The sequence below is a fragment of the Staurois parvus genome, unplaced genomic scaffold (genome assembly GCF_062004578.1).
Source record: "Staurois parvus isolate SC_StPar_1 unplaced genomic scaffold, SC_StPar_1.0 ptg001432l, whole genome shotgun sequence".
NCBI lineage: Eukaryota > Metazoa > Chordata > Amphibia > Anura > Ranidae > Staurois > Staurois parvus.
In genome coordinates, this window is record NW_028319228.1 from 5,268,646 (window position 1) to 5,280,985 (window position 12,340).

The window sequence follows — 12,340 nt, forward strand, 5'->3', positions numbered from 1 at the left end:
ACAACACCCATTTTCCACACTTGCACATCCAGAGTCAGTAATACATTCCTTAAGCTGGTTTTTAATTGTTTTTATTAAAGGGTTAACACATGAAGGGGTCTAGGGGTATATGAGATGTCCAGGGAACTGTAAACTTGAGGATGAACTTTTTAGTAACAATACTGTACAAAAGATCCAAAAAATATGAAACTGTTTCTTTAAGAGAGCTCTAAGCCCCCTTGGTGTACCTCCTCAGACCTTTGATGACTCCTTTCACCCAGTTGCACTGAAGATATCCCGGGGCAAGAGCTTGCAATCAAGCAGTCCTGGATGAGAACTAGTTGGGTCTTGCACCTGACTGCTCTCTCCCTTTATCTGGCCCAGGGAGTGTAGAAGTACTCACACTGTCCTGTCAGCTTGGTGGGTTAAAGCTGCTTTCAGGCCTTTGCCTGGGCTGGCTCCTTCCCTGCCGCACAGGTAGTCCTCTCTAGGAGATGGTGGGACAGTGGAGATCCTCCTTTCCAGCAACCTGCCTGTAGGTAGGCTCCCCTCCCAGGCTCTACACTCCAGTCCTCCTCTCAGTCCATCTTCCACCTGACACTACCCACAGGCTCTGTCATATTTAAGGGTTGTCCTTGGTCACCATGCCCAGCCTCCTACCAGGGGATTGGCAAAGGTTCCTAATCATGCAGTTCTGAGTCTCCTACGCCCCTCTTCCAGAACGTTCTGCCAGTTTCTGGAAGGGTGCCTACAGAAGCTCTGATCTGTAGAACCACACAGCCTGTACTGAGGTGAACTCACTACCTCACTCCCAGGCTGACTCATCCCAGGCTTCTACCCAGCCTCCAACTAACAAAAAAAAACCCTCAAAAAGCCTATCTAGCTAAACCTAGAGGGCGTTACACTACTGTCATTTTACATTTGGTGCTGTACTGGAAAAACTGGGCTGATATGCTTCTCTTCCTTTTCCATCACTGAAATATGTAATCATTTAACAAGATTTCACTGCCTCTTAACCCCTGCATTATCAAACCCAGTAATTATTTAGAAAAGGCACTCATTGCTGACATAACTACCAATGCAGAAATAGCTACTCTCTTGTATACATCCCTCTAACTCCAGAGTCTACTGCAGATCACCCTCACCAGCAGCAGCTTACTACAGCAAGGTGCTTTCAGATTAGTCTACACCCACAGCAAATAAGAAGCCAGCATTGTACCATTTTTCCACTCTTATTGGAGATCTGGGCATCTTTGTAGGGGCTCAGACTCCAGCATGTCACCCCTTCACCCCCCCAAAAAGACAATCCAACTAATGCCTAAACACACTGAAAGATCCTATCCCCTAACACTTTGTAGATCATAACTGCTGAACTTATTCTAACAGTAACTCATTGTAAAAGTGAACAATCAATAGGGAATTTAGCCACTTTTAATAAATGTAGAATTGAAACATGATAGTACTAGTCACAACCAAGGGCATTTTATGAAAACAGTAGGCTGCCATACAAGGTCATAACCTGGGCTCTCCTCTCAGAGGAAAAAAAAATGTGGCATGCATGTTTGAGTGTAGGTAGGCAGATGGTTGTAGGTAGCCCCCGCTGGGTAAATATTGTGCAGAGTTCAGGAATGTGCTGTGTACAACATGCGTGGTTCAGGAGTGCACTGTGTACAGAGTGCAGGGTTCAGGAGTGCGCTGTGTACAGAGTGCAGGGTTCAGAAATGCGCTGTGTACAGAGGTACATCCTGTACGGCAAGCAGATATTCTGACAGGTCTGCAGGAGGCTTGCATGGCATCAGCAATCTACTGATCGTTGGTGCAATGCTTTACAGGCGCCTTTGGACAAATAATAAATGCACATTTTTTTTTACCTGCAAAAAAATGTGCATTTATTATTTTTGTCCAAAAGGTAAACTTATCCTTTAAGTTTTAGCTGCCTTTCGGCAGCAGCCCCTCTCTCTTATCTCTGGTATTCTTTAAGTGGGGACCTACACACACCCATGTGTGTTTGAACTTTGGGGTGCACTGGACACTCATTTTCTCAGTGGTCTTCTTTCCGGTCACTGCGCCTATGACAGACAGGCATATGGCTGAGGAGGTTTATATTCAGGTGGGTGGAGCTCTGCACTTTACTTTTGGTTGACAGAACACAGCAGTGGGCAGATCTATAGCCACTATTCAGTCCAATATTTGCTTTGCCGACAATTGAATAATGACATCACCTGTGTCTCCACTTACTTTTAGCTTTCCAGGGAATCTCCCAGCCGACAACTCAATGGGGCCAGGGATACAGCACTGTGTGGGAAGTTGTCATATAAATGACAGCTTCCCAGCACAGGCAGGGCCAGCTCAGACTTCTGGTGTACCTCTGTACACCAGCTCAGAGTTTGTATTGTTATGCTACTTTAGGGCCATATAAATCAGTTCTACTTTTTGCACAGAAGCGGATTAACAAGTCTGTGGCTGCACCAGAAATAACAAGCTTGCTTTAGCTTTTGATCGTATCCTACATGTAACTGTTAAAAGAGAAGTATGGCCAAAGCTCTTTCGGCCATACTTCTGTTCTGGGTAATAGGAGTGCAATTAGTTCTGCACTCCTGTTGCCCATAAAGACTGCTTTTGGCTTACGTCACAGAGCCTGTCCAGACTCTGCAGGGATCCTAACAACAATTTCAGAATACACCCAGATCCCTGACCAGCAGCTGGTTCAGCCTCTCAGCATGCCGCTGAGATCCTGAGCCAGCCACACCCACCCCCTCCACAGCCCGACGCTCCAGTGAGCACTGGAAGGGCAAAGCAGAGAGTGGTGACTGACTCATAAGGATTTGAGCGACTTTGACGAGCAAATTAGAATGGGTAGAAGATCTCTGAAAATGCAGCTCTTGTGCGGTCTTCCTGGTCTGCAATGGTCAGGACCTACCATAAGTGGTCCAAGGAAGGAAAACTTGGCCGTCCATGACTGGACACATTGGTGGCCAAGGTACTTCGATGCACATTTGGAGCAAAGACTGGCCTGTGTAGTCCAGTCCAATAGAAGAGAGCTTGAATTGCTGAAAAAGTTAATGTTGGTTCTTATAGAAGGATATCAGAATACACAATACATTGTAGTTCTGTGCATATGGGGACTGCCTAGCTGCAGAATTATCAGGGTGCCCATTTTGACTCCTGTCCACAGCCGAAAGCACCTACAATTGGCAAGTAAGCATCAGAACTGGAGCAATAGAAAAAGATGGCCTGGTCTGATGAATTCAAGAATGATTTGAGGAACACAACAATTATTTGCCCTCCAAATTCTCCACATTGCAATCCAATTGAACATCTGTGAGATGTGCTGAAAAAACAAGTTTGATCCATGGAGGCTCTGCCTCCAACTTAAAAGATTTGCTACTACTACTGATGGGTTGGTGCCAGATTACACAGCATACCTTCAGAAGTCTAGCTGAGGCCATGCCTCGATGGGTCATGGTAGGTGGTCTTAATGTTATGGCTGATCAGGGAATAGCTGTTGAACTACTCAGTCTGGGCAACGTGTACCATTTGGCTTCAGCTTCTGGATTTCTTGCACACCCCACTAGACATAGTTGAAGGGGGTGGGGCAGTACATTTACAACTTTCCATTAGCTCTTGCAGATTGACAAAATATTGCTGTATCTTATAGGGTGTGGATGTGGAGGGGGGAAACGGCATCTGGCCATGGCTCTTTACTAACTAGGCCACCAATTTAGCATCTATAGTAGCAGAAATGGTGACGATACTACAATAATTTGATAGCAAAAGGAAGCACATTGGCACCCTATCAAAAAATTTGACTATTCAATGGTTCTACTGGCAGGATTAGCTAGGTGATTACTTTAGGGTTCAGGGGAAAAACAGGGTTTCAGTAATAGTTCCACTTTCATTTAGAGAACAACAATCTCCAAACAGCACACAATCTAATTTGTCAAATATACAGATACATTAGGTAGTACAAACAACTACCTGTGAAAACTTAGTGAAATCGCCCAATCTTGAAAAGAAAGCCACAGGTTTAGTGTTTGGGGAAGCTAGTTCTCTATTCAATTTTAGCTTGTTGTGCAAATTTTCACTTTATGGTTTTGCAATGAATCTATACACGGTAACGGTACAATATATAGGCACTGCACTGCCAACAGCCCAGTGTGAGATAATGGTGGGAAGTGTCCTCAGCCTTGGCTCCTCCTAAGTCACGCCTGACGTGTTTCACCCCACGGCTTAGTCATAGAGGTGACCTGCATGACTAATCCTAGGGGTAGGGTGAAATGTCAGTGGGTGTGGCTTAGGAGGATTGAAGGCTGAGGTCACTTCCCACCATTATCACACACTGGGCTATCATCAGTGCGGCACCTGCATGTTGCGCAGTTGCTATGCTTCCCAGGATGAACTTTTGGATACCCATCCATATAGTGGATCACCAGATTAGCAAATCTACCACTTCGAGTGGCATTCTCAGTTATCTGTACAAGACAATCTATACACTAACTACTTTACCCTACAAATTGAAAAAAGAAACCACAAAATCAAACATACGTAACATATAAGTTATAATAATTTTTATTCATGTTAGAAATTCTATCAGTGTTCGAACATTAATATTTAGAGATTTTGTACAAATTTTCATTTCCAATGTTTGAAATGTAAACCACACTAGATCACAAACAATGAAACACATTCTGTATGACGAGAGTTGTAATGATCTCTCTCTCTCTGTGGTTAACCCGTTCTCTGATGGAATGGTGTAGCAACGCCCTATGCATGTAGGTGGCCAACCCATAGCCATGAAGGGGCTAAGCAGTATTTTGTCTGGCGTAGTTTAAAAGTGTGCACTGTACCCAAGTTTCATGTCTCACAAAAGGTATCAATACATATAAACTCTTTTAAAAATATACTTTTGTCAAAAAAGACTTGATGACTACTATGTACACTACAAAAATAAATTTTCATATAAATAAATTATATGGCATATGTTTATCTTTGTAAATGAAATGACACAAAACTCATGCCTGCCATAAAAAGGCAGGAAATGAGACCCAGTTTGAATAATTTTCCTTTTTAACTCCTTAATCTAGAAAGCTATGAGTCTTTATTGTAAATGTTATATACTCTCTCCTATTTAACATTAGTAAGCACTCTATACAAATAGAAATTCAATTAAAAGTAGCCCATAGCTGTAATAGTCTTTCCAATAGAAATTAAAAAAAAAATCCCTGCATTGTTTTGTTATAAACTGGCATGACAAATACTGTAAGAGCACATTCTTAATATACAAAAATATAAATATTAAAAATAAAAAAAAAAGGAACAAAAAATATTTGCCAGCTACGGTTCTCCCTTTGCCAATGTGACTATAGGAGATATATAAAGTCTATACTGTGCAGAAGGCAGCAGACACACTAACAAGGGAGAGGGAAGATATTTGGCAGTGTAAGAATGTAGTGTGGTACTTGGAGGGATCAGCAATGAAAGGCACTAGTATACTGTACCATTGCAGGTATGACATGATAGCACAGTGCTGCTTCCAGCTTTAAATTAAGGAATGCTTACATGATCAACAAATGTGTCCTAACAGTTAAATGAGATCTCTACTGATAGAAATAGGTAGGTTGTCCTTGCTCACCTCATTTTCTGAAAATTATAGTTTCCTGGCTGATATAATGATTTTGTGGATTCACTACACTCTAACCCAATAAATTATTAAAAAAAAAAAAAATCTACTCTGATCAGAATGTCTGACCACACTAATTTCACCTACAGCATGCAATCTATTAAAGCCAGATAAGTAGCATCTTCAGAAGCAGACCCTGTATTTTTCTCAGGTTTCCCTTTGAGGTGGAACTCCAGTATTAAAATGCATGCATTTTAAAAACACTACTCATATAGCTGCCTGGTATCTAGCTTTATAATTATTGCCCTGTCACCTGTGTAGCAGAAATCAGAGAATGGGAAATGTAACACTGTGAGCAAGCTGGACAAAATGCTGCTAATCTGACAGGTTTTCAGGTAGTTTAAGCTGCAGGAGGAGAGAACATGGTAGACCTAAGCAGAGTGGTAAACCACTTCACAGTCCAACAAGCAGGCAGGTGATAGAGGAGTCTGCAAAGATGCAATAGCAAATAGTCAGATCACCATCCAGGCTATACATTGTAAAATCGACTATGGAAATCACCATATTTGAGTAGGTAAAATGGTCCTCATATGTATTTCAACGGTTTCTTTTGCTTTTTAGCTTTATGGAGTTCCACTTCAAGTTCTTTCTAGCTCTAGCAGTAAAAATGATTTTTTTGAAGACAGACATTGATTTTCTAAAAGGAGTAGAATCTTCACACAGACCATTCACTTCAGATACCCAATCAGGCAAAAAACAAAATTCCTGCTTACTTATTTCATCTGAACAAGATTGGATAATTGATATTCATACAGTTTAGCGTGCAAAGATTCTCAACTACTTTAGTAAATCAGCCATAGACTCTTGCAGCATTTCTTGCCCAGCTAGAAAACCAGAAGAAATGGGATATAGCCTCCACAGACTGGTAAAAATGGTATAACTCTAGCCCATTTTATGAGCCCTATATTGCTAACCTCAAAGCTTTTGCATGATTGCATCTCTAAAAAGGGATGTGCCTGCAAGGAAACAACTCAAAGTAAAATGAAACTGGCTGTTTTACCTTAGTTATGCAGTGAAATCTACATAATTTCAATTCACAGAATATGCTATAGGCACTTATTGGGGGTTCATTTACTAATGGAATACAGGCTGTTCACTTAAAGTGAATTTTCACTTTATACCAGAATTTTCCTTAGCTTAGTGAATGAGGTGAAGCTCTGCTGACTTCAATCATTTGCAGGCAAAAATCCACTTTAAAAAAATTTTTTTTGGACAGTCTATGCAATGCAACATTCACTAACCCAAATGAAATTCCCATACAAAGTGAACATGCTCTGCTCCTTTAATAAATCAACCCCACCGACTGGATCAGTTCTTCTGCAGTAAATCTGATTGTTGGTAATGGCACACACACAAAAAAACAAAAACCTGTGAAGCTTACTAGAATGGATGCTGGATTTGTCAAACAGGGAGAGGTGGAGGGGCTTAAAAGTATCCCAGTTTTCAGTATTGGAATGTTCTCCCCTAGACTGGAACTTGATCATAATCTTACAGAGAGAGAATGGAGCATTTGATCACCTAAAAGAATACCAGCTTTGATCTTGGATGAATGAAAGAAACCACAGGAAGTTTGAGCATCACTGTGCTATGCATGCCTATTAGTGGGGTGAAGGTAGTTTTTCAGGTTGTGTCACATGGTTTAGCTTGAAACATGTACATATTAGTACTATGTGGTTATTACACTACAAGCACACAAGGCAATGTTTGTACTGTCAATGGCAGTTGCAATCTGCATTGATGGCAGCGATATGGACACAGATATTTATGGAGGTCTCAGTGTGCTTATGTATCAAATAGCTTATAATGATAAGAAAAGGCAGCTATGTAGTTCATGTTCAGTTATTTAAATTTCATTTTTTTGTTAACAAGTGCCTTAATGATTTAAGTATCTCAAATAAAACTTCTTCTATGACAAAGCAGCATGCAATGTGATGCACTGCAACCCCACAATGGGACAGGAAGAAATCATACAGTATATCCAAAGTATAAAAAAAAAAAAAAAGAAAATAAATCTTAATATTTCAATTAAATTAATAGTATAAAGGTAAACTCTGAGCAAACAACATATCTATGTATGTAAAAGAGGAAGGGAGGTAGATAGGGAAACCTTTTTACATTTTGTTTAGAAACAAGAAACACAACGAAACAGAATATTAGCACCAACATGAAGAGTGGGTAACATAAGCCATATAAAATGAGTAAAACAAAGTTCTCCCCTATTTTTTGCTTGAAGTGCTTTCACTTACAAGACAGGAAAGGCAATGTTTGGCCTACCACTTACTGGAGAGTGTAAATGGAGGTGATGGCTGATCAATGCAACTGGTTTAGCACAACAGGAGCTTACAATTTAACAGCAGTGAGAATGCCAAATATTGCCAATCCCCACCTCATTAAGGGACAAGCAGATGAGGATGTAAGTCTTTTAGTAAGTGCTCGTGATGGAGAGAAGACTTTGCAGGTTGTACATAAGCACACCAAGACTATGCACAGTGGGACAGACTGTACAGTAAGTTATCACATGAGACAGGTGCACACAAGGACAGGCAAGGAACAACATCAGCTAAGACAAATTCTTCATATCTGTCTGTCTGAAAGAAAAGAAATACTCACGCATAGCGTGTTTGAAATGATCAGTAACATACTACCACAGGGTCGTGATATGAACATTAAACATCAACACACAAAACTTTTACACATATAAACACCTATTATATAAGCAATATTTGCATAGAAATTATACAAGTCCATTATACAATATTTAAGCAGCAGAAACAAATAATGCTGAATCTTATATCTAGATTAATTAAAATGTGACACAGATCCTGTACATTAAGTAGAAAGAGCAAATCAGCTTTGCCCCATCTGTTAAAAGGAGTCAGAAACTCCGCTGTTATACTAAAACTTTACACAATTTTCCGTATATTACATATGTATACACCTTTTAAATATTTTTAACAATATTTAACACATTTGTACAATAGATTACAGTAACAATGAACTGTTGTCCTGATGCAGCATGTCCATTATATAAAACCTCCAGCAGCTTTCATCAACCAGTCTGGAAATTTTGTCCCGTCTTTGGCCATCAATGATTCAGAATGTGTGGACCCTGGGAAAGAAAGCAAAAATTGTCAGTCTCTTCATAAACTGTAAAAAAAAAAAAAGAAGCAGAAAAAAACAAAACCAAGAAAAAAAAAAAAAAAAACCAAAAACACGATTGTATGAAACATTTGTATTTCCCCAAAGCAAACAGAATTATACCCAGATTAGAAGACCACAGCTAGATAATGCAATGTTTAAATATATTTGTTAACCATAAAAGTGATCATACATGTTACAATACAATTGTAAAATCTACTATTGATTTACCAACAGCCATGTGGCATGAGGACCTACCTTAGCAAGCCATAGCATTCATATCTTGTAAAGTAAACCCTTAAATCACAGAGTTGTTGGTAGATCTAAAAGGAGGTTGTACAATAAGATTGCAATGGGAATGGCCAGCTTGAGGCTATGTACACCCAACCATTTCAGTTAGACATAAAAGCAGGAATAAAGACTGATTGACAATGCAGGCTTTTTCACGAAGGCCTCGTTCACACAGGTGTATAAAAGCATACACCCATTGAAGGCAGTATTTACCTTGGGTATACACAGCATTTACTATGGGTATACACAAGTGTCCCGTGCATCCCCCCATGCAGGAAGTCCCACTGATTTAAATACTGCTGCACAGACACAGACGCTGCTCCCAATCTGACATCCGTGCTGGTGCATGGCTGTGCACCAGCACAGATGTCAGATTTGGAGCAGTGTCTGTGTCAGTGCAGCCACTGCGTCAGAATTGACATCGGTGGGACTGCCTTCTGGGGGATGCATGGAACATCTGTGCATACCCATGGGGGTAAACATGACCCTCCATAGGTGTACACTTTATTACGCTCCGTGTGGAAGCCTTAAGCAGATATTACATTAAAAGCTGAGTAAATGATAACAGCAGTGAAAGAAAGTGTATTCTTATTGCTACATTGTATGACTAAACAGTGTGCTGTTGGCAGATAAAGTTAATTTCTTCAAATTTTTCTTTTTAAATGATGCTCGAACCTTTAACCTTTTTAATGTTCAATGTAAATTTTTTCAATTTCAAAGGTCAATATACAAAGCTAGAAATGGCAGATGAAAACAGAAGAAAGAAAAGGTCCCATCTATTGCTGCCACTGTGTTTATTGAGAAGCTCACATCAAATGTCAGACCAGCAGAGAGTCAACGCTCTTTGTGCACTGGCACTTAATCATCAGAAAACACACGGTCCTGTTTTATGCGTTAACGTTTAATTGTAAGACATATGCATTATGATGAAGTGCTAATGCACGAAATGCACTGAAGGTCTGCCAGGCTGACATTTGACGTGAGCTTTACAATAAACACAGTTGCAGCATATAAATGTGAGGATTTATTTTTTTTTATATTTTTAAGATTGGACTCCATTGGTGCAGCTCCTACATTGCATGTATGCCTTGCCATAATGGTTGAAATGAAGGAGGCCATGTGTTTTTCCTTTACGCTCTACTTACTACAATAGAAAATGAGGTCACTAACAGAAATAGAACGGCAGCATGTTGTCTTTTTTTTTTTAGGCATTGAAGTATAAGAAATGCAATGCTTATGTTCATGTGGACAAACAAGACCATTCAGAGACACTAATTAAATTTAGCCACTCACTATCACAGTGCTCAGGACATTGATCATATACAGAGTTGCTTCAACTCTCTGCCTAGATCCAGCACTAACACAGACTGCAAGTCAGGAATGAACATTCCTAGAAAGATTTCTGTGAAGGTTCTTATTTATCCAGGTCATGATAGATCTAGTAGCAGTTTGTTACATTCAACTGAACTTGTTCTGTAATGCTGAAGAGGTTTTGTAGTTCCAGCGAGTGTCAGGAAGAGATCTGTCAGCATCTGTGTGGTTATAAATGTTGGGGTATCTTCCACACACTCATTGGAACCGAAGAAGTGGCTTGCAGAAGCTACAAAATGTCAAACTTTCCTGAACAAGTTCAGGTGAATGTGAAGAACTACTATTAGCTATCCTAGGAATACTGGCTTCATTTAATATTGCGGTTATGAAAAGGTGGCAAGTCTACAGTCAATCAAGATAATAAGGGCTCTCGGCAAAGGACATCTGAGATTTCCGTATATTATCCCAGATATATGTAAGCATCTTTTACATTTACGACTTGTGTTCAACTAAATCTTATATGTCACTAAAATATTTCTGTGCCAGATTTATCTCACTGTGTCCCCTTTATTCTATGACATTATGTCCAGATGTTTTGTCAAGCCAAAAGGTTTTTTTTTAGTTTTGGATAATCTCGGTTTAATTTTTGCTGTACTGACCATTTTTGGATATTTATCTTCACTTTTTTTCCCAGGTAGGAAACAGGAAGGGAGAGGAAATCTCTCCAAAGTGAACAGATCCTATCCCCCCCCCCCGTCAGCAGACATCGCAACAAACAGTTCCTTGCCAAGTTTTAATTGCTCTCTGTATTCCCACTGGGGCAATTCACTCACTCTTTGTCCTAGTGAAAACAGTTGCTGAGAGACAAAATTAAGGGAAATTTTACAGTTTTCACCATAGCAAGACGTGAGGGAAAGTCTTCCAATTTCTCTGAAAACTTTCTGAAAAGGGGAAACCTCCCTCACTTTAGAAGTGTTACTCTAACTTTCTGTTGTGTCTCAAAGACGGGCAATGAAGGGAAATGTCTCCAATGGGACACAAACACCAAAAGATAAAAAAGGACATTGGTTTTAACCCTAGCCTACTCTATCCAAAAAGGTATTCGCCATATATACACTTTGAGATCAGTTCTGCAGGAGTCTGGCTGCAAATACTTGTTCGATCTTTTTCTCAATTTTTACCACATATTAAAAGCAATTCCAGCGAAAACACTGCTATCATGGTAAATCAAGTGTTTCACAGACAACCCACAAACACAGTGACATTAATAAAGATGTCAATTTACCTTATTTTGAGAAATGTCCTTGGGTTCTTTCTTCACATTCAAAATCTTGCAATTCTATCACTTCTACTTTTGAGTCCCTTTTTTCATACCACACATTAGAAGGCACATGAGGGTCCTGGAAAGGTCCATGTTCATCTTCATGATACCCACTGTAGAACGGGTAGCTACCACGAGCACTGTGGCTACACAAAGGAGGATGAACTGCTACAGTAACTGAAGCAGAGGCAGTCACAGTAGTAATAGGCTGGCAGTATGAAGGCACTGAAGGACCCGCTGGAGCAAAGGCAGGTTTCCTGTTGTTCTGTAAGTGGGGTCTTTGCCCTGAGCGTTCTCTGGTACTAGTCCCACTATGCTTCTCAGCAGAAGATTCAAAAGCGTCTTTGCGAGGTTGGTATGGAGGTGGACACACACCATCTCTCGGTTCCCACCTCTGATTCCTACTAGGTCGCCACTGTTGCTGAGGTCTGGGGTCTTGATTAGCTTGTGTCCTCTGATTTGACTGGCTCTGTCTGGTATCTGGTATAACAACCTATGCAGATTAAAAAAAAAAAAGAAAATTACTAAAACAGCTTCATTCACTACATCTACAACACTCCTTTCTGTCTGTTCCACCAGTGTGACGTTTTACTGTCAACAGCATCATGCTAAGACATAAA

General features: G+C 40.2%; 1 protein-coding gene across 3 annotated transcripts in view; it reads right to left on the reverse strand.

Moving 5' to 3' along the window:
• Window positions 1–4,532: 4,532 nt before the first annotated feature.
• The window catches only part of PTCH1 (patched 1), a 144,378-nt gene continuing 136,570 nt past the window's right edge, over window positions 4,533–12,340 (reverse strand). For all 3 annotated transcript variants that reach the window (XM_089662136.1, XM_089662135.1, XM_089662134.1), the window contains 2 exons: window positions 11,685–12,213; window positions 4,533–8,768 (listed from right to left, as the gene is read on the reverse strand). In XM_089662136.1, coding sequence (XP_089518262.1) covers window positions 11,686–12,213 — 528 coding nt within the window. In that variant the 3' untranslated portion in view covers window positions 4,533–8,768; window position 11,685. The remainder of the gene's footprint in view (window positions 8,769–11,684; window positions 12,214–12,340) is intronic.